Source organism: Vulpes vulpes, chromosome 12, assembly GCF_048418805.1.
Source record: "Vulpes vulpes isolate BD-2025 chromosome 12, VulVul3, whole genome shotgun sequence".
Taxonomy (NCBI): Eukaryota; Metazoa; Chordata; class Mammalia; order Carnivora; family Canidae; genus Vulpes; species Vulpes vulpes.
Window position 1 is genome coordinate 116,248,876 of NC_132791.1, and position 24,873 is coordinate 116,273,748.

The following is a 24,873-nucleotide window of genomic DNA, read 5'->3' on the forward strand; positions in this document are numbered from 1 at the left end:
GGTGGCTGTGATAGACACTGAATTTTGAGGACCACTGGCCTACAATCAGGTCAAAATGCCAGGTCTTCTCCAGCATAAGGTCATCAAGAAAGAATTCCTAAGGCTCCAGGTAATGAGTATGTTGGAATGGATCTATTATATGCAACCTGCTCAGCCCTCCCCACCTGTACTCTTGGTGAGAACTGGAAGACTCTCTCCTTATTAGGGTTTCAATTGGTGAGGCGAGGACCAGCTCCCTATAGAACTCCATCACAGCCACTGGAGTCCCAGTGACAGTGGGACGCTGGAATTGGTTCCCTAATTTCAGTGGGAATAATGGAGACTTTGAGTGGAAAGGCCAGGTGCTTAACCAGCAGAGACACATAAACCAAGAGCCTCGGTGGTGTGAGAGAGTCTCAGTCTGACAGAAGTGGAGGAAGGCTGAGTTCCAGGCAAGATGGCGCCGAAGTAGAAGGCCCTGAACTCACTTCCTCAGGCACACACCGAATCTACACTTACTTAGAGAGCAAGTCCTCCTACAGAAGAACTTAGGGTTGACTGAGCAGCTTCTGCACAAAAAGAGGTACAAAGACCACACAGAGAAGGGCAAGAGAACAGGAGGCAAGGTAAGGGAGGGAGCCCTACCCCGAGCTCTGAACAGCAGCCAGGAGGGATGGACTGAGGGACCTCAGCCCTGGGGCATAGAAAAGAAGCTGCGGTTTAAAAGAGCACCTAGAATATAAAGGAACTAGCCCTAGAACACTGTCAAGCAGTGCAGGAGCTGCTAGAACTTTCTCTGGCTTGGAGGGGTTAAGCGTGTGCCACTGTTTACCTTGATAGCACAGATGGGAGCAAGGCGCAGACACCAAAGCTGGCTTGCCTCTTCAGTAAGCCCAGGGGGCCCCTGGGCCACGCCATCCCATCAAGGCAGCCCCAGCTGAATACACCAAGACACCCTTAGTCAGCACTCACTGTAGCTCCAGCCATTTCCCCAAGGTGACACAGGTGCAAAACATCCCAGAACATTCCAGGCCTACGCCTGTTAAGCTCCAGACAGCTTACCGTGGCAATCCTGGAGTTGAACACCCGGGACTCCTGGCCTGCCCCCACATTCGCTCCAGCTGCCCTGCCAGGGCACCCCGGCACAGAGTGCCCTGGGGTTCCCCAGCTTACACCCGCTTCAGCTTCAGCTATCCTACCAGGGTGCCTTCTGTGCGGAGAGCACCACCGATCTGTCAGGCCAAGACTCTCACACCACCTAGGCCCTGTGGCTTACCTGTCTCTGCTGGTTAAGCACCTGACCTTTGCCACTCAAAGTCTCCATTATTCCCACTGACAATTTTCTTAAGGATGGAGAATGTGGCAGTTATATGGGGTGGCAGCGGCTGGTATAAGAACAAGTGCCAAGGGGATCCCTGGGTGGCTCAGCAGTTTAGCGCCTGCCTTTGGCCTGGGGTGTGATCCTGGAGAACCAGGATTGAGTCCCACGTCAGGCTCCCTGCATGGAGCCTGCTCCTCCCTCTGCCTGTGTCTCTGTCTCTGTCTCTCTCTCTGTCTCTAATGAATAAATAAATAAAATCTTAAAAAAAAAAAAAAAAGAACAAGTGCTGTGACTTAATGCATGACGTTTGATGGCTGTGGTTTTATTGTGTAAGTCCCTCTGTGAAAGAAGCCCTGTCATGGTGATAGTTTTCAAAAACTATTATGAGAAATAAACTAGATAGGCTGAAACATCTAATGTAAAACATGTATTTAAATTTGATCAATTCCTGGGGCACCTGGGTGGCTCAGTGTTTGAACGTCTGCCTTGGGCTCAGGTGGTGATCCCAGGGTCCTGGGATCGAGTCCTGCATCTGGCTCCCTGTAGGGAGCCTGCTTATCCCTCTGTGTCTCTACCTCTTTCTTTGTGTCTTACCTTTTCTCTGTGTCTCTTTCTCTCATGAATAAACAAGTGAAATCTAAATTTATTTATTTATTTATTTATTCATTCATTCATTCATTCATTCATTTCCTAAAAGATAAGAATTGGCATTTTTAATTTTTTTTAAAGATTTATTTATTTATTTATTCATGATAGAGAGAGAGAGACAGAGACAGAGACAGAGACAGAGAGGCAGAGACACAGGAGGAGGGAGAAGCAGGCTCCATACCGGGAGTCCAACGTGGGACTCCATCCCGGGACTCCAGGATCGCGCCCTGGGCCAAAGGCAGGCACCAAACCGCTGAGCCACCCAGGGATCCCAGAATTGGCATTTTTAAGAGTGCAGTATCTTTTTAAAGCTCAAGTATCTCATGCCTTGTTATTTTAGGTAACTTTTATCAGTTCCAATCACTCTCAAACCAATATATAACTTTAACTTAGACCCGTAACCACTGGGTTAAACAATTTAAATAAATTTGCAGTTTGTCCCTAAAACCAAATAAAACTAATAAAACTAAAAAAATAATAATAAAACAAAATAGAACTAGGGGATGTAAAATGGAGAATCTCCTGCGTCCTCAGAAAGACAAAACTTAGGGACTAAAGGATTGATTTTCTGTAAATGTCTGATTTTTTTATTTTTTTATTTTTTTGGTGAGGGGCAAGGGGGGTGGCTTGAACCCATGACCCTGAGGTCCAGACCTGAGTTGAGATCAAGAACCAGCCGCCTGACTGAGCCACCCAGGCGCCCCAGTAAATGTCTGATTTGAAGAAAATAGATAGTGTTGGAATTTTCTTAGATGAGGGCAGGTTGATAGAGGTTGTCTCATATCAGCCTTGGGAAGTTTTGCCAGAGGCATGAACAGGAGAGGACCCAGGCTGGGTTGGTCTCACAAAGTGGGCTGAGCTGAGGTTTGCTTGTGTGAATGACCAATTCTGTCTGCTGAGGAAAAATTTCAGAGATAGTCTCCATTTGTTTTTTAATTGAACTGACTCGAGCCCAGCTCTCCCCTCTTTACATTCTCTGCCCATAAACACAACCTACCCCAAACCCTCAACAGACTCATCAGTAGCTTGCTACAGTTTGCTTATCCTGAATTGCAATTCCTCTGCTCTTCCTGAATAAACTTGTTTTTCTGGCTTACCTCTGTTTACCTCTTTATTTAGGCCAACAATGCCCATGGAGTGTTTTGAACCATACGGATCTGTGGCTGTGGCGGCTAGATGACTACAGGGTCGGTGCTAAGACACTGAAACCTCCCCAAGTGCTGTCTACACACACCTACGGCCTCAGGGTGTTCCTCGTGACCAGGTAATGGCAGAGGCCTGGAATTGGCCTGAGCTGTTTGTTTTGCTAAAGTATTTGCAGGGCACTGACCCTTGGTTGAGTCACGAAAAATAATTCATAGTATTGCTTGATAACCATGGTTCTCATAACTTTCAGGGACCTTTCTACTGGTTCTTAGTGTTGTTTATTGATGATAGTGAGATTCATTTTTTGCACCCAGTCTCATTCGAGACTCCCTGGGAGACTCTGGCTTGATGGGTGGTGGAATTATCTGCTGAGAGACAACATTCTGCAAGATTGGGATGCTTGTCCTACAAGACACAATATGTCCCTTAAACCAGTGGCCACCATGTGGTGCCATATGCAGTCCAAGAACCATGGGGTGGAGGTAAGAATGGGCTCTTTCACTACTATTCCTAATAACCCACTAGAAAAATGTTTGCCTCCTATCTCTCCACAACCTTGAAACTGGTGAGCTAAAGATTCTGGTACCCAAAGAGGAAAAGTTGTTACCAGGGAATACAGTCATGATTCTGATGAAATCAGAATCTGAAATGGCCCTAGCTCATTTGGGGCTCTGTATGCCACTGAGTCATCATGAAAAGAAAGGAGTTCAAAAGAAAGAAAGGTACCAGGGTGAAACTGGGTGGGAATGTTGATCCTGGTACCAGGGTGAAACAGGGTTGCTGCTACTGAATGAGGGGAAGGAGGACAGTGTCTAAAATGAGGGGCCTCGGGCAGCCCTGGTGGTGCAGTGGTTAACGCCACCTGCAGCCCAGGGCGTGATCTTGGAGACCCTGGATCGAGTCCCACGTCAGGCCCTCTGCATGGAGCCTGCTTCTCCCTCTGCCTGTGTCTCTGCCTCTGTGTGTGTGTGTGTCTCTATGAATAAATAAATAAATAATTTTTTTAAATCTTAAAATGAGGGGCCTCACTTGAGTACCCCTGCATCCAATTGTCCTCATCAATGGAAAACTGGGGTAACCCCAAAAATGAGGTAACCAAGGACTCAGATCCTGCAAGAATAAAGATTCAGGTCATCCCACTTGATAAAGAACCCTGTCCAAAAAAGTGCCAGCAGAGGCAAAAGAGAACAGAGAATGGGAGCTATAAGAAGGCATTTAGGATTACCTTAGCCTTGGTGGGGCGATTGTCATGGCCATATTTCTTTTTCTCCCTTTCACTCATTACTGGAGTGTCTGAGGAACCAGTGTTTTCAGCTGGAAGTATGACCAGTTAACATTATCCCCTGATAATATGATCACTAGTGGGACAGTGTGGGTCCCCTGTGTTGGAGAGACAATATTTTCACCTAGAAAAAAGGTCTAAGGTGGATGCTGGGGGGTTACTCCTACTAAGGAGTAGACTTTGCCACTGACCTTTTTTTTTTTTTTTAAGATTTTGTTTATTTATTTATGAGAGACACAGAGAGACAGGCAGAAACATAGGCAGAGGGAGAAGCAGGTTCCCTGCAGAGAGCCTGAAGTGGGACTCGATCCCAGGACCCTGGGATCACGATCTGAGCCATAGGCAGATGCTCAACCACTGAGCCACTCAGGTGCCCCTTATTGACCTCTTCTTTGCCCTCGAGATCCACCCTGACCCCTGTCACCTTTTCCACTCTGTTCTCTGCTCCAGGAGCCCGACCCGTGTGGTCCACATCCAATGTCTTCTGTGTCCTGGGAGAGCCCACAGGAGACAGGGGAGAGTGTGTGTGTGTGTGAGGGGATCAGGTTGTTTATACACATGGCCTTGCATGGGCCCTGTCCCTCAACCAAGGTCACGTCTTCTCTCACGGGCCTTGTGGTGCAGCTCCCTCCCTGTGGAGGCTGGTGGCCATCCCCTCCCTCGTCCCTTCCAGCCTCACCATGGCAATACTTGGCCACTACTGAACTTGGGCTGCTGCCCTTTCCCTTGTGGTTCCCTGACACCCACATCGTTTTTGTAAATAAACCCTCCTCATTATCCTATTTTGAATGTGCCATCTGTTTCCTGTTGGGAGACTGACTGATGCGGTGGGTCTTATGCCAAAATTACTCTGCTAACAGTTTCATATTTAAACTTCAACTTGTGGTGTCCTGGCATTTCCCCCTGCTGCCTTATCTGGGGGCTGTTTGAGCCCCACAGGAGGGTCTGCCCCATGCCGAGCTAAAGGGTGAAATAAGACAATGTAAGACCTCAGCACAGCCCCTGTACAGACTCCGAAAATGCTAGAAGGAGCCCCCCACCCTACTGCCCCATCGCTGTCTTCAGTGTGCCAGCCTCCGTACTGCACACGAGGCTGTGGGGGTGGGGGGTTGACATGTTTTGTGACCTATCATGCGTGTTAACAATTTGAGTAGGAAGGGTTAACCTTGAGAAATTTGGCCAAAAATGACTATCTTATCGAATGATTATTTTGCTCAATTCTTAAATTTTCAGACACTTGCAAAAGGCAAGAAGGGAAAACATATATTTTTTTAAAGATTTTATTTATTTATTCAAGAGGCAGAGAGAGGCAGAGACACAGGCAGAGGGAGAAGCAGGCTCCCTGTGGGGAGCCTGATGCGGACTCGATCCCAGGACCCCGGGATCACACCCTGAGCCAAAGGCAAATGCTCAGCCGCTAAGCCACCCAGGCGTCCTGGAAAATACATATTTTAATACATTTGGAAACAAAGTGGGCTCTAGGCAGGGTGGACCCAGTCCCGGCAGCAAGCAGGGGCAGATTTCCCATGAAGTTAACAACGCTTCAGCCCCAGAGCCCCTCCTGCACGTGAGGCCCCTCTAAGGTCCCATACCTAACTTCCCATTCATAATTTGATTCTTCTGTCTTAAAGAGAGCTCCTTCCCCAAATTGTTTAAGCTTCTGGCCCCACAAATCTTGGGGACCCACCCTTCAGGGAAGTTATGACATTTAGTGGCCTCTCCAGGACACAGTGAAGTTCTATTTGGCCTTCTCGGCTGCCAGCTCACACCAACAGAAGTCACATGTATTCTGGATGAATCTGAACAAAATAGGGGCCTCTGGCAGATGTGTGCCATGCTATAGGACAGGCAGGGCCACAGCCTCGCACGTGACCGCCCTCAGTCTCTCCACAATCAAGAACGTGTGGGATTACAGATGCAGACTCTTGCCTACCTTCCGCAGCGGAAGGGCACGGGCACAGGCACATACTTTCCAGAGCACCTGCAGTTAGCTGACCCCCCGCCCCCACATCATGACAACCATTACCCACGACCTCTGACCTCTGCTGCTTTACTTCACGGCAGGAGAGTTGTCCTCAGCTACTCAGTGCCAGGGTCAAAAGCCTAAACTTTCTGTTATTCAGAAAGAATGTCATCTAATTTGTATCAAAAGCCTAACATTTGTGAATCCTTTGACTTTGTGATTCTAAGCCTAGGAATCATACTCAGCCATAAGAAAGAATGAAATCTTGGCATTTGTGACCACCTGGATAGACTTAGAGGCTTTGTGCTCAGTGAAATAAGCCAGACACAAAAAAGACAAATACTGTGTAATTCCACTTATATAAAGAATCATAGAGGCATCTGGGTGGCTCAGTGGGTTAAGCCTTCCATTCTTGGTTTCAGCTCAGGTCATGATCTCAGGGTCCTGAGTTCTAATCCTGCATTGGACTCCATGCTTAAGAGAGAGTCTGCTTGGGATTCTCTCTCTCCCTCTCCCTCTGCCTCCCCACTCCTCTCGCATTCTCTCTCTAATAAGTGAATAAATCATTAAAAAAAAAAAGAACCAAGGGCGCCTAGGTGGCTCAGTGGTTGAGCGTCTGCCTTTGGCTCAGGTCATGACCCAGGGGTCCTGGGACCGAGTCCCACATCAGGCTCCCCGCAGGGAGCCTGCTTCTCCCTCTGCCTCTCGCTCTGTGTCTCTCATGAATAAATGAATAAAATCTTAAAAAGAAAAAAAAAAACACATAAATTCCCAGAGACAGAAAGTAGAATGGAATGATGGTTGCCAGGGGCTGTGGGGAGGAGGATCAGAGTTATTGATTAATGGGCATAGAGTTTTAGTTTGGAAAGATGAAAAAGTTCTATGGATGGATGGTGGTGATGGCCGCACAGCACTGTGAATGTAACTTGATACCACTGAACCATATGCTTAAAAATGGTGAAAATGGTAAACTTTGTATTCTGTATATTTTACCACAATAAAAATAACATGCAAAGCAATACTATACATAGTTTGTAGGTGTATACAGCAAAAGCAGAAAGACACGTATGAGAATGGTAAACTGTAAAATCAGGAAAGCAGTTACACAGAGGCGGCAGGAATGCTGGTAGGCATGAGCAGACAGGATGCAGTAGTTGCACCTGGGTGTTTCCATTCTAAAAACAAGTTATGAAGAAAATAGGACAAAGCTAGGTGGTAGGCATACATGTTTCCCATTATCATACTCCAAATTATTTATTTATTTATTTATTTATTTATTTATTTATTTATTTATTTATTTTTAAAGATTTTATTTATTTATTCATGAGAGACAAGAGAGAGAGGCAGAGACATAAGCAGAAGGAGGAGCAGGTTCCCTGCGGGGAGCCCAATGCGGAACTTGATCCCAGAACCCCGGGATCACAATCGGAGCCGAATGCAGATGCTCAACTACTGAGCCACCCAGGCATCCCACTCTAATTTTTTTTTAAAGATTAATTTTAATTGTTTTTTGGGTGGAGGAGAGGGAGAGAGAGACTCTTCAAGCAGACTCCCCACTGAGTGCAGAGCCCTACCTGGAGATCAACCATGACCCTGAACCCTGAGATCACAACCTGAACCTAAACCAAGGGTCACTCAACCAACTAAGCCATCCAGGCACCCCAATATGCTCTAAAATTTTTAATATGCTTTGAGTTTTTCATAATCTGAAGGGACAAGATATCACATATGCCGGGTGAGTAGGAGTCATGCCGCAGCCCTGTCTGCACTATGCGCACCGATGGCCTCTTTGGAGACCTGACCCTAGAACGAGCACCCACCCTCCTCATGTCATCTGAGTGGCCTCCACTTATCCGCGAAGTCTGGAGCAGAGCCCAGAAGTCATGACGTTGGAACCTCCTTCCAGGCCCAACCTCCGCAGGCTGAGCAAAGCACATCCTTCTTGCAGGAATCCCCGGGAGTGGGAGGACAGGGAAACTACCCTAGGAATCCAAGCTACCGACTGGCCTCGTGTGGGAGCCAAGGGCGCTGGGGGCTGCCTTCCATGGGGAAATGGGCCACCATTCCTGTCCCACAGGCAGCCGGGCTCTCGCTATGCCAGCCTCACTGCACCAGGGGCTTGTAGGGACAAAGTCAGGGCATCTAGAGAGGATTTCCATGCTGACAGGGCTGTTAGAGCCCCATGTCACCTGCCAAGCACCACTCCTGGCCCATGAGCCTGAGACAGGCCTATAGCCTGTAACCAACCCTCGTGCTCCTGACAGGGTCTCCCCTGCTGCGCGCAGCCAAGGGCCGCTGTGGGTGGGCTTGCTCAGCGCATCGCCCTTGTCCCTCCTCACTTCCAAGCAGGTGGCCAAGCCCAGAGGCTCGCCTGGACTCCAGCCGAGGACAGTCTTACCTCGTTGCCACAAGGCCTGCCTTGACGCTGATCTTTGCCTCTCTGACCACCAGTTAATCTCAGGAGTCATGCTCAGGTGGTTGTCCGCTGTCCTACCTCAGGCTGCACGTCTCTGTCATACACGCTTCAGAGCACAAAGGCCGCTGACCCAACAGCCCTGTGGTGACTGGCTGACAGGCAGCTCCCCCAGTGTAGGCCTGGCCTCAAACACAGCTTCTCTGGAGCCCTCGGAGCGTGGGTCAGCTCCGCCACGTGAGGCCTGCACGGTGGAATGAAGGGGACGGTCATTCTCCCGGCCTCGAGCTGCTGGGATGGAGTCAAGTGGGACGTCTCTGCCCATGAACAGAACAGGTGCACCCCTTGCCTGGCTACCTGCACGCCCAAAACTCATCATCCCTAGTTCTTCCAGCAGCCTCTGGAAGACATCCTGTCCCCCACGCACAAACGAAGAAGCTCAAAGAGTTGACATGAGTTGCCCACACTCCTGGAGACCAGATGTGGCAGGACCGCGGCAGTTTGGGGGGGGTGTGTGTCCCTGAGAACCCCCTGCTCCCAAGCAGCCTCAGTCGGCGGGCCCAGAGAGCGGGTCCGGGGGTGGGGGGCGCCCCCGTGGTGCCGGGCTCAGGGCCGGGGCGCAGGTGTCCGAGGCTGGCTGGCAGGCGGCGCCCAGCGAGCCCGGGAGTGGGCGGTGTTCTGTTCAAGGTGGCAGAGGTGCACAGCTGGGAACCGGCCTGCGCCTTACACACCAGATTGTTCCTCGCCTGCCCTTTTGTTTTTTTAACGCCTCACCACAATAGAAACTGCTTATCTGCAGGTGGGCGGCTATTCTGAGAGCTCCAACAGGCAGCAGCGACAGCGACAGCGACCGGTGGCTGGTGGCTTTGAGTCGGGGAGTCAGAGCAGATCACTCAGCCGCCTGTCGCCCGGCCCACCTGCTCTGGTCTGAAGCCACATCGCGTCTGCTGCTGCTGCTGCTACTGTTGCTACTGCTACAGTCCCAGCCCCGGCCGCCCCAGGCCCTTTCCCCTCCTGTAACCAGATGGGCCACACCAAGCAGATTGATGGACTCTCACTTAAGCTTCCAAATGATCTTATTATGAACTGAAGCACAACACAGGAAAGTGCATAAACCCCGCCCGGCAGTGTACAGATTGTTGTAAAGCAAACAGCTGGTCACTGGAGCACTAAATGGAGCCTTACCAGCACCCCATAGGCTGGACATGTTACTTTCCAGCCACCAGCCACACCTCATGCTGGCCTCCTTGCCCCTGGAGACTCCAGGAATTGTTTTCGTGCACGATGTTGAGGAGTCCAGGGATCTGCAACCATCTCTGTGACACAAGGCTGTGAGGGAGGTGATCGATGCACCAGCTCGGCATCACCTGATATGGATGGATATACGGATCCAGGGAGGGAGGGAGGGAGACAGACAGATGGACCTGTCTGCTCCTCACACCTGAGATTAGGCCAAGCAGGCGGGAGCCCCACGAGACTGCTGGGACATGAGGACACGGCTGGTTGTGTGATGGGAGTGAAAGAATACAGTGTACTGACCGGAAGGCCTCAGCAGAAGGAACTGGTAGAGACTTTATTTGGCCAGGAGTGATGAAAAACTGAAAACGAGTGGCTTCAACAACTAAGGGGTTTGTTTTCCTCGTATAACGGGGCACTGCAGGCTGTCATGACTCAAAGGTGCCACTGATGGGCAGCCTGGGTGGCTCAGCGGTTTAGCGCCTGCCTTCAGTCGGGAGTGTGATCCTGGGGACCCAGGGTCGAGTCCCACATCGGGCTCCCTGCGTGGAGCCTGCTTCTCCCTCTGCCTGTGTCTCTGCCTCTCTCTCTCTCTCTCTCTTTCTCTGTCTCTCATGAATAAATAAATAAAAATCTTAAAAACAAAAACAAAGGTGCCACTGACAGCCCAGTCTCTCTCCAACTTTCTGCTCTGCACCTTAAGCGTATGGTTCAGCCTCAGGTTTATGCTTCATGGTTGCACGGTGGCTTCTGCCCTTCCTGGGACCTCATCTGTGCTCAAGGCAGGCAGGCAGGAAGGGGAAGAGCAAAGGGCAAAGCCAAGGACTCTTTCCCCTTTCAAGAAGCCCCTTCCTTCCAGTGACCTCCGCTTGCCTCTCTTTTGTCAGAAATGTGTCCTTGGCCACCTCTCCCCGCAGGGGAGCCTGGGAAACCAACTTTTTAAAAAAAGAGTTCGTCACATTGCTACCCCAGAACAGACAGTGAAGTGGGAACTCGTAGTGTTCTTCCTCAAAGACATACTTGGGAGTCGGGGCAGTGAGAACCACCCCCTGCCTCCCCAGTTTGGTGGGTCCAGTAAGTAGCCACAGGGCTCCTGTTCAGTGGGGCTGTGGAAGTCTGGGCCCAGAGCTGGATTATGGAGGATGTGGGAAAAGTCTGAGCCATCTTTTGGGGCTGCTTCTCACTCCTTCTACCATGCAGCCTGCAACATTACTGCAAAATCAAAGCCGAGTAAATATTTTAAGGTGTTGTCCCCGCCCCATGATGACGCTCCTGCTTGTCTATGTGTTAAGATGAGCTAAGTGTTAAGACCTGAGTGAGGGCATCCAAGAAGTACAGGGCACAGACATCCCGAGAGCAGCCAGGAAGTGCATCCTCGTGGGCTGAGGCCCAAACCAGATCTAGAGAAGAACAGTCAGGGCATTATGCTCATCCACCACCCAGAGTTATTCGATAGAATATTTTTCTTTTTTTTTTTTAAGATTTTATTTATTTATTCATGAGACACACAGAGAGAGAGGCAGAGACACGGGCAGAGGGAGAAGCAAACTCCATGCAGGGAGCCTGATGCGGGACACGATCCCGGAACTCCAGGATCACGCCCTGGGCCAAAGGCAGGTGCTAAATTGCTGAGCCACCCAAGGATCCCTAAATAAATTAAATAAATAAATATGTAAAACATCTCTCATGGACATTTGCAAATATTGCTAACCCCACTGCTCACAGGGCATCTGAATTTTGCTGCCACCTTGTCTGTGGTTGCGGAATCCCTAGCCAGGCAGGGTGGTGCCCAGGAGTCTGGGTGCGGTGGGAGCCCCTGACCCTGTGCCCTGTTCCCACAGAGAGCGGAAGTCCCAGTGGTTGAGGTGAGAACGTGAGGCTGCCCTGGGTGGGCAGAGGCAGCCACAGGCAGCTGCAACAGACTAGTGCCTGGCCCCGATGCACCCTTATCGCTGTTTCTGCAAAAATTGCTGCCATGTGCAGAAATATAGAAACGTGCAAAGTCTGAGAGCCAGTGCTCAGGAGTCATCCCCAACCCTCCCACGTAGGCAAACGGCCCTAGTGACTCAGCCCCAGCCGAACCATGCACATCTTTCAGGCAACTCAGGGTTAAAGAGAGAGAGAGAGAGAGAGAGGCGTTTTTGATGCGCAGATGGCTGTGGTTTGAGCAGGCGAGCAGTGGGAGGGGTCTCGAGGCTCCTTGTCTCCTCTAGGCCTTGGCCCGCAGGTAGGTCTTGCCTTGGGAGGACCAGGGGGTGCTGCCGGCTGGTGGCCAAGCTGCAAAGCAGCAAAGCCCCCGCGGTGGTCTTCCTGGTCTGCTGTTCTCCGGGTCCTCACTGTGCCAGCCGCCCCCCCCTTCCCAGGACAGAGCTCTCCCACCGCTGCCATCCCCACAGGCCCCAGCCCCCAGTCCTGGTGTCTCTGTCCTCTGGGGCCCCTCTGCCCCAGGGATGGCCTAGGACAGGAGGGCCGCAGCAACTGCCTCGCCAATACCTCGGGACAAGTTTCTTCAGCAGCCTTCCTGTGTCCTTATGCAGCCTTGCTGGGGAGCAGGGAGCCAGGAGACACCTGTGCCAGCGTGGGGCCACCCTGCCCCCAGGGCTTCCATGGGCACCCACCTCCTCAGCATCAGCCTCTGAGAGCCGGGGTCCGTCCCTGGCCCTCAAACCAGGTGAACAGCAGGAGCCTGAGAGGCTGGCAGGCAGCTCCTTACCTAGGTCCCACATAAGGGACAGCGTAGTGATTCAGGACGTAGCTCTTCCCCCCCGAGCTCACAGAGACGGTCCTGTTCTGCGTCCAGAAGTCCAATTCCAAGGCCAGGGTCCCGATGCTGTCCCTGGGACAGGAGCCAGGCCCCACCTCAGCCCAGGCCCACGCCCTGAGGCCCGCCCTGGGAGGTCCTGGGTAGGGGGCATGCGGGGCGGCGGGGGGACGGGGCGCCCACCGGAGGAAGGCCGTGTCATTGGTGTGGCTCACGTAGCGGTCCATCATGAGGGTCAGGAGCGGGGGCTGGCTCCGCTGCAGGTAGTACACGCGGGCCCCGTTCGGGACGTGGCCGTAGCTGCCAACAAGGGGGCCTGCTGGGTGCCTCTGCCCCGCGGCCGAGGCCAAGGCCCACCCAGGGCCACGCCCGTGGCCCCCGGCTCCTCTGCCCCCAGCCTTGGGGTGCCCGCCCCCTCTTACATTCGCACCAGCTCCAGGAAGTTCTGCAGCATGCCCTTCACCGTCCGGGGCATCTCGGAGAGGAGCAGCCCCTCCATCACCCAGTAGGAGTCCCTGGGGGAAGGGACAGCTCAGCCGCCCCCCGCCACCCCCGCCCTGCACCCCCCGGGGCCAGTCAGGGTGCCCCCCCTGCTCAGGATGGCCTGCTGGCCCCGGGCTCCCCCCTGCAGCCCTGGTCTCTCACCAGTAGTAGAATTCGGTGAAGCGCCCCCCAGGCACGATGAAGGGGTGTGCCGCGTAGATGAGAGAGAACTGCTCCGGGTGGCTGAGGACCTCGGGCTTCACCTGCAGTCAGGGGAGAGGGCACAGGGTGCCCGCGGCCCCCACGGTGTTGAGGCTGGAGGAGGCCGGGCCGTGGAGGCCCTGGCAGCTCTGGGCTCTGGAGCCAGGCAGCCGGGGCATGGGTGCTGGCTCTGGGGCGGGTCAGCCGTGTGGCTTTGGCCAAGGCCTGAGCCCCTGGGAGCCTGGTCTGCTCGGCCCCCCATGCTGGCCTCTGGGGTCCCTGCTAACTCAGCCTGGCACTGGCAGGTGCTCACCAAGCAGTGGCTATCATTAGGACCAGGTAGGGGGACCGTGTCCTCCACTGCCCTTCCCCATCTCTGCTGCCACTGCCAAGCCAGGCCCCAGAGACCCAAGGCCCCCACCCTCCATCTGAGGTGTTGATTGTGAAAAAGACATTTTTTTAAAGATTTTATTTATTTATTCATTAGAGGCAGACAGAGACATAGGCAGAGGGAGAGGCAGGCTCCCGGTAGAGAACCCAGGGCAGGACCCGATCCCAGGACCCCAGAATAACGACCCGAACCAAACGCAGATGCTCAACCACTACAGCCACCCAGGCGCCCCTGGAGTATGAAAATTAAAAAAAGGACTCAGGAGGCCAGCAGGTGAAACTCTCCACCCTAACACTCCTTTTCAATTGCAGACCTCAACTCACAGGTGGATGCTGCCTTATGATCCCAGCAAGAGGGTAAGGTTTCTTCTGCCCCAGCAACAGCCCAGCCAGTGAGAGACAGCCACGACTGAGCCAATGAAAAGCTACCACACTCAGAACTCCCAGTTTCCTCCAATAGGCTTTTTATTTATAACAACATTCCCAACATCCCTCTTTCCTCCATAAAAGAGCCCGATTCTCCTGTGTTGTGCTAAGTTGCTCATGGTTTTCATGTAGCTTACTCATCCCAGATCACAGATGTTTGCTATTCCTAAGTTAACCCATTTTTGCTGGTGAAATAATAGGCAGTTTTATTTGTAAGGTTATTTTTTTTAATATTTTATTTATTTATTCATGAGGTAGGGGGAGGGAGGGAGGCAGAGACACAGGCAGAGGGAGAAGCAGGCTCCATGCAGGGAGCCTGGCATGGGACTCCATCCCAGGTCTCCAGGATCACACCCTGGGCTGAAGGTGGTGCTAAACCACTGAGCCACCCGGGCTGCCCAGTAAGGTTATTTTTAACAGGAGGAAACCCCACGCCTTTTCCCCGGGGAAGCAGACATACCTGATTGTGGCCTTGGGAGAACAACTGTAGGACCAGGATGTGGAGCTTGCTGGGTGCCTCTGCCAGGTATTTTCTCTGTTGGTTGCCTCTTGGTTCTGTACCAGTGAGTGTGGTTTCAGTGAGAGAGGGGTCGGCTCTGTTATTTGGGGGCGGGAGGTAGTAGACCAGAGCCTGGGTTTGTTCCTGTGGGGCTGGGTAAGGAAGGAGCCCAGAGCACCACTCTGTGCCACAGGTGTCACGGCCCTGGGGCTGGCCAGGAGGACAGATGCTGTGCAGCCTTGGGCACACCACTGCCCTCTCTGAGCCTCAGACAAAGGAGAGAAAGAGTCTAACAGACTGTGCTGACCACAGGCCACAATCATCAGTGGCAAGTATTCCTGAGCAGGGACTTGGTCTGACTAGCTCAGGGAAGGAAGAGCCCAGCTGAGGAGGAAATAATTAGGCATGAAAGGTAGGGGGTAGCCAGGAGGTGGCAAGACAATTTAGGTTGGCCTGGGGAGAGGCTGGTGAGGATTTCAGGGAAGAGGTGAAGAGTTAGAAGTAGACTTTGCTCTTTTATCCCCCTGCCACTGCCCATCCCAAATTTCTTTCTAGAGAGCTGCCATAGGGTATAAGGGTTGGGACCTTCTATCTAAACCTAGTTTCACCCCCAGAATACGCCTCCAAAGCCATGAATCACTGAAATTTGCAGAAATTGCGCTGGGCTGTTTTGAAGGCCATTCTATGAAATGAGGAGAAAGGTCCCTGATTTGACTATGACCTTGAACATGGAAGGACGGAGGACTTGACCCATTCAGACACACCTCATTCTGAACAGCTGCTTCTCTGTTCTGGATGTCACGGACAAGGCTCTGAAATATCTGAGGTGAGGGGGGCAGCAGGGCGGGCTGGTACACTGCGGGCAGGACCGCCTGCTCTCTCCCTGACTCTGAGCTAGTGACCTCTGGCAAGGGACAGTCACCCCCTCCTGCTCCACCCCTCGGTCTGAGCCTGTGGGTCCCACTAGAGCCACCAGGGGGCAGCTGCGAGCCAAGAGAAAAGCCCAAGAAGGGGGACACCTGGCTTTAGGGGGGCCCAGCCAGCCTCTTGGCTCCTCATCCAGACCCCACCCAGTCATAGAAATGTCTGGAACCTTTCAGGACAGCCAGATCTTGACCTACCAGTACGGGATCCCGACCTCTCTCCAGAACACAGGCCAGCAGTGGGACTTCCCCAACGCCTGGGCCCCCCTGCAGGACCTGGTCATCAGAGGTAGGGAGGCAGGGATGGGGCATAGCCCAGGGCCTTACCCCTTGCACCTTGCTGACCCCTTGGGTCAGCCTCCCGGTGCTGGGGAGGTGTGAACAAAAGCCGTGGGGGCCTTTCTCTGGCTCTTCTGTTCTCTGGTTTCCCACCCAGCAGACATTTGTGTCCACCCTCACCTGTCAGGGGAACCAGCCCTCCTTCCTCCCTCCAAACTCAGGCCCTGGGTGAGGAACACATTGGCTTTTCACAGGGCTCACAAGGGAGGTCTTAGGGCCGGGCCTCTTTCTCTCTCCTTGGAGAGAGGAAGGCTCAGGCCTCAGCTGCTCCTGGGATGGGGACTCAGGAGATTCAGGGTCCTGCCTGGGGTGGGGTCCAGGTCTGGCCAAGTCTCCCTCACCTCGGGCCCAGGAAGTGGCTTTCCAGCTGGCTCAGAACTGGGTCCGAACCAACTTTGAGGTCTACTCCAGAGACTCAGCCATGTATGAGAAGGTGAGCTGCTCCTGAGCCCAGACCCTCCTGGGGCTCCTCCCCCTGGGGAGCAGGGGTAGGGGAGTGGGGGGCGGGGATCGCCAGGCTTTGCAAAGCCCAGGGACAGTGGTGACGCCCGGTGGTCATTCTCAGGCACTGCAGGGGTGGGAGCTGCAGGCCAGAGCCCCTTCTCCCAAGGAGGCTCCCATGTGTTGCTCCCCCTGGAGGGCTGGGATGGGGAGCCTGGGGGCCTTGCCGACCTTACAGCCTGTCCTGTTCCCAGTATGACATCAGCAATGGTGGTCAGCCAGGTGGTGGAGGGGAGTACGAGTTTCAGGTGAGTGGCCCACACCCTACAGGGGACTTCGGGGCCTGTTGTCCCCACAGCAGGCCATGACCCCCCCACACCCCCACCGCCTCCCCTACCCCCCACCCCCGTCTGGGCCTCTGATTCCTCCCATTATGTGGGTCCACTGGGAGGAGGCCAACTGGAGCTCCTTTGTACCCCTGGGGCTAGGCAGTTCCAGGGTGTGTGGGTGGGGATCTCACAGACCCTGAAGGACACCACTGGCCCTGTCTCTCCAGGAGGGCTTTGGCTGGACCAATGGAGTGGTCCTGATGCTCCTGGAGCGCTATGGTGACCGGCTGAGCTCGGGCAGCCAGACAGTTTTCCTGCAGCCCCACTGCCTCACGGCTGCCCTTCTGCTCAGCCTCCTGCTCGGCCTCCTGCCACAGTGTTGGGCCTCCTTGTCCCATGGGCCTCATCAAACTTCTGTGTGAGTACCTACCTTCTCCTGCCTCTTCATCCTCCATCCTCCACCCCCAGCCAGTCCTGGGGTGGGATCAGGGGAGGGACCCAGAAATCATGGGTTGGACCCGTTTCCCTCCTGGAACATTAATAAGGAGGAAATTCTGTTCTGTGGGGACACAGCCCCATACCCCATGCATCCTGGCTTCCCAAATATGTACTCCAAATACTTTATTGTTCTGTTGAGATGCTTACACATGCTGAAAATCACCCAGCCCTGGTTTCCCAGCTGCAATGGGCCCCAAGTGCTGTGAAGGAGGGCAAGGAGATAGGATCAGAAAAAGTATTAAATACTGTCTCCCTGAACTATCCTTTCAAAAGAGTCCAAATTTGAATACATTAGTCTAGATCATTTTATAACCCTGGGCACTTTTGAAAACAATACAGGAATACTGGCCTTTATTTTATCAGCTTTGTGTGCTCAGAGAAGAAGAGAGCCCTGCTACGACCACAGTCACCCCAGGGTGACAGTGTGTGTAAAAGTTGACAGAATTGAAGGGAGTAATAGTTCTATGTTAAGAGTTGGAGCCTTAGGGCAGCCTGGGTGGCTCAGCGGTTTAGCGCTGCCTTCACACCCAGGGCGTGATCCTGGAGACCTGGGATCGAGTCCCATGTCGGGCTCCCTGCATGGAGCCTACTTCTCCCTCTGCCTGTGTTTCTGCCTCTCTCTTTCTATGTGTCTCTCATGAATAAATAAATAAAATCTTTAAAAAATACAAAAAAAGAGTTGGAACCTTCAGTGCCACTTTAATGGATAGAATGTCTAGATAGAAGATCATAAAGGAGATAGAAGGCCACACCATGAAACAGTTAGACCTGATATATATAGAACTCTGTACCCAACAATAGAATACATATTCTTTTTAAGTGCACATGGAATGTTCTCCAGGATAGATTATATGTTAGGCCACAAAACAAGTCTCAGTAAATTTTAAGAGATTGAAATTATAGAAAGAATCTTCTCCAACTATAATAGAATGAAGCTAGTCATAAATAACATAAGGAAAACTGGAAAATGCAGATGTGGAAATTGACACACTTAACCTAAGAGTCAAAGAAGAAATCACAAAGAAGGGACATTAGAAAATACTTAACAGATGAATGAAAACAAGGAGACATACTAAAATTTATGGGATGCAGCAGTTTTTGGAGAGAAATTTACAACAACAAGTTTCTGCAAAAGATCTTAAATCAATAACCTGTCTTCATATGTTGAGGAATTACAGGAAAGCAAACTAAACCCAAAGCTAGCAGAAGAGAGTAAATGAAAAGTGGGCATAGAGAAATAATATAGAGAATAGAAAATCAAGAGAGAAAATTGGGGTACCTGGGTGGCTCAGTAGGTTAAGAATCTACCTTCAGCTCAGAACATGATCCCAGAGTGCAGAGTAAAGCAAGTGGTTCTCTATAAAAACAACAACAACAACAACAACAACAACAAAAAAAAAAAACATGATCCCAGGATCCTAAGATGGAGCCTCACATGGGCTTCTTTATAGCTACTGAAAAAAAATTGACAAAGACTAAAAGAAGATACAAATAACTAAAATCAGAAATTAAAACGGAGGCAGCCTGGGTGGCTCAGCAGTTTAGTGCTGCCTTTGGCCCAGGGTGTAATCCTAGAGACCCGGGATCGAGTCCCACATCGGGAGCCTGCTTCTGCCTCTGCCTGTGTCTCTGCCTCTCTCTCTGTTTCTCATGAATAAATAAATAAAATCTTTAAAAAGAATAAAATGGCGATACTATTATGACTTTACAAAATAAAACTGAACATTGTATGCCAACAAATTGGATAACCACTACAAAATGGTCAGATTCCTAGAAACCCACAAATTACCCAAACTGATGCATGAAGAAATAGAAAATTTCAATGGATTTATAACAAGTAAAGAGATTGTAATAAAAAACCACCCAACAATGAAACCTCCCCGTGATGGTTAATTTTCTGTATCTACTTGGCTAGATGGAGGTACCACAATATTTAGTCAAAAATTATTCTAGATATTTCTATGAAGGTATTTTTTAGATGAGATTAAATCAGGAGACTTTTGAGTAAATTAGCCTGGTCAACCTTAATAAAAATAGCCAATTCATTTATAGGAAAATGCGTTGATTTGGAAATAGAGGAATTGCAATTCAGGGCATGTAAACCATAGGCAAGTCCAGACAACAAAGGAAAGGAGTGTTATTTTATAGAGGAAAGAAAGATGTTGGGAGGGGCTGTTTGGAATGAAACTCCATTCCAAACAGAGCAGAAATTCAGGGTTGTAGGGAGTTTTCATCAACTGAGTTGTGGTGGTTCTCGTTGGCTGGTTTGTTGCTGGGCAAAGAGAGAACTTTTTCTCCTGCTGAAATATGTAAAGTTAGCTTTGAATTGTGGTACCTCTGTGAGCATGCGCCTTTCAGGACTTCCTTACTGTATCTTGGGGTTTTTTGTTTGTTTGTTTGTTTGTTTGTTTTTAAATATTTTATTTATTTGTGAGACAGAGAAAGAGACGCAGAGACATAGGCAGAGGGAAAAGCAGGCTCCATGCAGGGAGAGCAACATAGGACCCAATCCCAGGACTCCAGGATCACCACCCGAGCCAAAGGCAGACACTTAACAACTTAGCCACCCAGGTCCCCCATCCTGACTGTATTTTGAATGAGATTTTCCTTTATTATTTCATACCCTCCATATTGTGAGTGGACCTCATCTGATCAGTTGAAGGCCTTAATAGAAGGCCTTAAACACTGACCTCCCCAGAAGAAGAGGGAATTCTGTCAAGAGACTGCCTTTAGACTTTGCTGTGTATCCAGCCTGCTGACCTATCTTACAGATTTTGGACTTGCCAACCTCCACAATCATATAAGCAAAAAATTTAAAGATAAATCTCATTCTTTCTCTCCACATGCACATGTATTCTCTAGTTTCTGTTTCTCTGGAAAATCCTAATATAGTCCAAGACCAACATCTTCCTTGGCTAACTCTACCACGCACCTAAAGAAAACTTAACGCCAACCCTTCTCAAACTTCCAAAATAGAAGAGGAGGACACACTTCCTAACTCCTCCTATGAGACCAGCAACACTTGAGTCTTGTGCTGTATAAAGATACCACAAGAAAATTACAGTCCAATCTTTTATACATGTAATGCAAAAATCCTCAACAAAATACTAGCAAACCAGATCCAACAGCATATTAAAAGGATTACACACTGTGCAAGTGAGATTTTTCCAAGAATGCAAGGATGGTTCAACATAAGCAAACCAATGTAATGTACTGCATTAACAGAACAAAGGAAAAAAACCCAACATAATTATTGATGCAGAAAAGGCATTTGACAAACCCAACACCCTCCTATGATTTAAAAAAAAATTCTAAAAATTAGGAATAGAAGGGAAGTTCTTCAGAGAAATATAAAGAATTTATGAAAAACTCACATGTACTATTACACTCAGTGGCAAAAGACTGAGAGCTTTTCTTTAAAATCAGGAGTGAGATAAGGATGTCTATCTACTTTCACCTCTGCTATTCAGCTAGCCAAAGGAACAAGACAAGAAAAGTGTTCAAATGGAAAAGAAGAATATATCTATTTACAGGTGACATGATTCTATATATAGAAAATTCCAAAGGATCCACAGGAAAGCAGCTGAGTCTGGTAAACAGATTCAGTAAAGCTGAAGATAGAAGATTAATACTCAAAAATCAGTTGCATTTCTATACACCTGCCAAGAACAACCTGAAAAGGAAATTTAAGAAGCCATCCCATATGCAATAACATTTAAAAAATAAAATACCTAGGACTAAACTTATGCAAGGAGATAAAAGACTTCTACACTGAATAATGCAAAAGTCACAGAAGGACATGAATTGTATGATTCCACTTCCATGAAATATCTAGAATACATAAATTCATAGTCACAGGAGATAGAATAGTGGTTTCCAGGGGCTCTGGGGAGAGAGAACTGAGGACTTACTGCTCAATGGTTATAGAATGTATCTTTGGGGGACGCCTGGATGTCTCAATTGTTTAGCATCTGCCTTTGGCTCAGGGCATGATCCCAGGGTCCTGGGACCGAATCCTGCATCAGGTTCCCCACAGGGAGCCTGCTTCTCCCTCTGCCTGTGTCTCTGCCTCTCTCTGTGTGTCTCTCATGAATAAATAAATAAAATCTCTTTAAAAAAAAAAGAATACATCTTTGGGATGATAAAAAAGTTTTGATGGAGTGCCTGGATGCTGCAGTAGGTTAAGCATCTGACTCTTGGTTTTGGCTCAGATTGTGATCTCAGAAAATAAATAAGTCTTTTTTTTTTTAATTGAAAATAGTGGCAATAGTTGCAAAATACTGTAAATAAAATGTAAATTGAATTCTTCACTTTAAAATGCCAGATTTTATGTGGTATCTATTTAACCATAAGAAAAATATATTTAAGGAGCACCTGGGTGGCTCAATTGGTTGGGCATCTGCTTTCAGTTCAGGTCGTGATCCCAGGGACCTGGGATTGGCCCTGTGTTGGGCCCCTGCTCAGCAGGGAGCCTACTTCTCTCTCTCTCTCTGCTATGCGCCCCCCTTGTGCTCTCTGGCTCTCTCTGTGTGTCAGATAAATAAATAACAAATTTTTTAAATATTTTTTTAAAAGGAAGGAAAGATGCTTATGGATTAGAAGAACGAATATTGTTAAAATGTCTGTACTACCCAGAGAAATCTATACATTCAATGCAATCCTTATCAAAATACCATGAACATTTTTCACAGAGCTGGAACAAATAATCCTAAAATTTGTATGGAACCAGAAAAGACCTCTAAATAGCCAGAGGAATGTTGAAAAAGAAAACCAGGGCACCTGAGTGGCTTAGTCGGTTAATTGTCTGCCTTTGGTCCTGGGATTAAGCTTCATATCCCTGCTCCCTGCTCAGCGAAGAGCCTACTTCTCCCTCTCCTTCTGCATGTCTCTCCCTCTGTTTGTGCTCTCTCTTTGTGTCAAATAAATAAATAAATCTTAAAAAAGAAAAGAAAACCAAAACTGGAGGCCTCACAATTTTGGACTTCAAGCTGTATTACAAAGCTGTAATTATTAAAATGGTGTGGTACTAACACAGAAACAGATACATAGATCAATGGAACAGAATAAAGAACCCAGATATGGACCCTCAACTCTGTGGTCAACTAATCTTCGACAAAGCAAGGAAGAACATCCATGGAAAAAAGACAGTCTCTTCCACAAATGTTGTTGGGAATTGGACATGCAGAAGAACAAAACTAGACCACTTTTTTACACCAGACACAAAAATAAACTCAAAATGGATGAAAGACGTAAATGCAAGACACAGGAATCCACCAAAATCCTAGAGGAGAACACAGGCAGTAACCTCTTTGACCTCAGCCACAGCAACTTCTTGCTAGACACATCTCCAAAGGCAAGGAAAACAAAAGCAAAAATGAACTATTGGGACCTCATTAAGACAAAAAGCTTTTGCACAGCAAAGGAAACAGTTGACAAAATCAAAAGACAACCTATAGAATAAGAGCAGATATTTGCAAATGTCCTATCAGATTAAAGGCCTAGTATCCAAGATCTATAAAGAGCCTATCAAACAACACCTAAAAAACAATCTGATCAAGAAATGGGTGGAAGACACGAACAGATATTTCTCCAAAGAAGACATACACACAGCTAACAGACACATGAGAAAATGTTCAACATCACTTGGCATCAGGGAAATACGGATCAAATCACAATGAGATACCACCTCCCACCAGTCAGCATGGCTAAAATGAACAAGTCAGGAGAGGAGACAACACATAGTGACAAGGATGCGAGGAAAGGGTTCACTGTCTAAGACTGTTGGTGGGAATGCAAACTGGCGCAGCCACTCTGGGAAACAGTATGGAGGTTCCTCAAAAAGTTAAAAATAGAGCTACTCTACGACCCAGTAAATGTATTACTAGGTATTTACCCAAAGGATACATAGTGACTTGAAGGGGCACCTGCACCCCAGTTTATAGCCAATGTCCACAAGAGCCAAACTATGGAAAGAGCCCAGATGTTTGTTGACAGATGAATGGATAAAGAAGACATATATAGATATAGACAGATGATAGATAGATAGATAGATAGATAGATAGATAGATAGATAGATATAGATATATACACAAAATGGAATACTATATACACACACACACAATGGAATACTACTCAGCCATCAAAAAAAAAAAAGAAATCTTGGACAGCCTGGATGGCTCAGTGGTTTAACACCACCTTCAGCCCAGGGCCTGATCCTGGAGACCTGGGATCGAGTCCCATGTCAGGCTCCCTGCATGGAGCCTGCTTCTCCCTCTGCCTGTGTCTCTGCCCCTGTGTGTGTGTGTGTGTGTGTGTGTGTGTGTGTGTGATAAATAAAATCTTTTTAAAAAAATGAAATCTTACCATTTGCAAAAACATGGTTGGAACTAGAGAATATGTGCTAAGCAAAATAAGTCAGAAAAAGATAATGAAATTATTTCACTCATGTGGAATTTAAGAAACAAAACAGGATCATAGGGGGAGAGAGAGAAAAATAAAATATGAAATCAGAGACAAACCATAAAAGACTCTCAATCATAGGAAACAAACTGAGGGTAGCTGGAGGGGGGGAGGGGGTGGCTGGGTGATGGACATAAGGAAGGCATGTGATGGATGAGCACTGGGTGTTATACAAGATGGATGAATCACTGACCTCTACCTCAAACTAATAATGCACTATATATTAATTGAATTTAAATTTAAAAAACAATATATATAAAGAAAAACAAAGGAAGGAAGTATGTAGCATCTGGAGGCAGAGGTGGCTTCCCAGGAGGTGGGCAAACTAACAGGACAGAGGTGGGGAGGGATGGGCCATCTTGTCTGTGGCAGACAAGGCACCACAACCGACACCCTAGACTACAAGCCTGAGTCCTAAGGAAAGGTCACATGGTCACTGATCTCAGACAGTGACCGGCTTATAGCGCACATCTTGCCGTGCACAGTTCCTCCCCGCAGCCCTGTGTCATCTCAGGCCTGAGCCATCCATCCTCCAGCACAAGCACCGAGCACCACTGAGCCTCCTCATGGGCCCCTGCCTCACGTTGCACCTGGGACAGAATCTGGAGCCCCTGTGTCTGAAACATAAAAGGAAAAGGTAACTCTCTGCAGTGGTGATCTTGGGGCCAGCGGAGCAACTGGCATCTGGTCCCAGATGTGTGACCTAATTATGCCCCTGACATTCATGTGCCTGGAGCCCCACAGCCACCCCACCATGTGACTCAGGGAAGGGCCCATGCAGTGGCACCTGCCAAGACTAAAAAGACATGGGAGAGGGGATCCCTGGGTGGCACAGCGGTTTGGCGCCTGCCTTTGGCCCAGGGCGCAATCCTGGAGACCCAGGATCGAATCCCACGTCGGGCTCCCGGTGCATGGAGCCTGCTTCTTCTGCCTATGTCTCTGCCTCTCTCTCTCTCTCTGTGACTATCATAAAAAAAAAAAAAAAAAAAAGACATGGGAGAAAAAGTACAAGGTTGGGGGGCAGGGGTTGGCCTCTGTGACCTGAGCGCAGGAGTGCAAGCCACTGTGCACTGTGCGTAGACCTGGCCTGGCGTAGACCTGGCATCCGGTCCCTCTGGCAGCCACGCCTCAAACGT

At 49.4% G+C, this 24,873-nt stretch overlaps 2 protein-coding genes across 2 annotated transcripts; one reads left to right on the forward strand and one right to left on the reverse strand.

Annotated features, from left to right (window-relative positions):
* Positions 1-12,692: 12,692 nt before the first annotated feature.
* On the reverse strand, positions 12,693-13,546 carry LOC112920222 (trehalase-like). Its single transcript, XM_025998868.2, has 4 exons — positions 13,395-13,546; positions 13,172-13,264; positions 12,933-13,049; positions 12,693-12,824 (listed from the first exon to the last, which is right to left on the reverse strand). Exons 2-4 carry the CDS (start codon positions 13,246-13,248, stop codon positions 12,698-12,700), a joined length of 321 nt encoding a protein of 106 aa, XP_025854653.1. The 5' UTR covers positions 13,249-13,264; positions 13,395-13,546; the 3' UTR covers positions 12,693-12,697.
* Positions 13,547-15,820: 2,274 nt separating this feature from the next.
* LOC112920158 (trehalase-like) lies at positions 15,821-17,217 on the forward strand. Its single transcript, XM_025998808.2, has 4 exons — positions 15,821-15,960; positions 16,331-16,443; positions 16,706-16,759; positions 17,008-17,217. Exons 1-4 carry the CDS (start codon positions 15,831-15,833, stop codon positions 17,200-17,202), a joined length of 492 nt encoding a protein of 163 aa, XP_025854593.2. The 5' UTR covers positions 15,821-15,830; the 3' UTR covers positions 17,203-17,217.
* Positions 17,218-24,873: the final 7,656 nt, after the last annotated feature.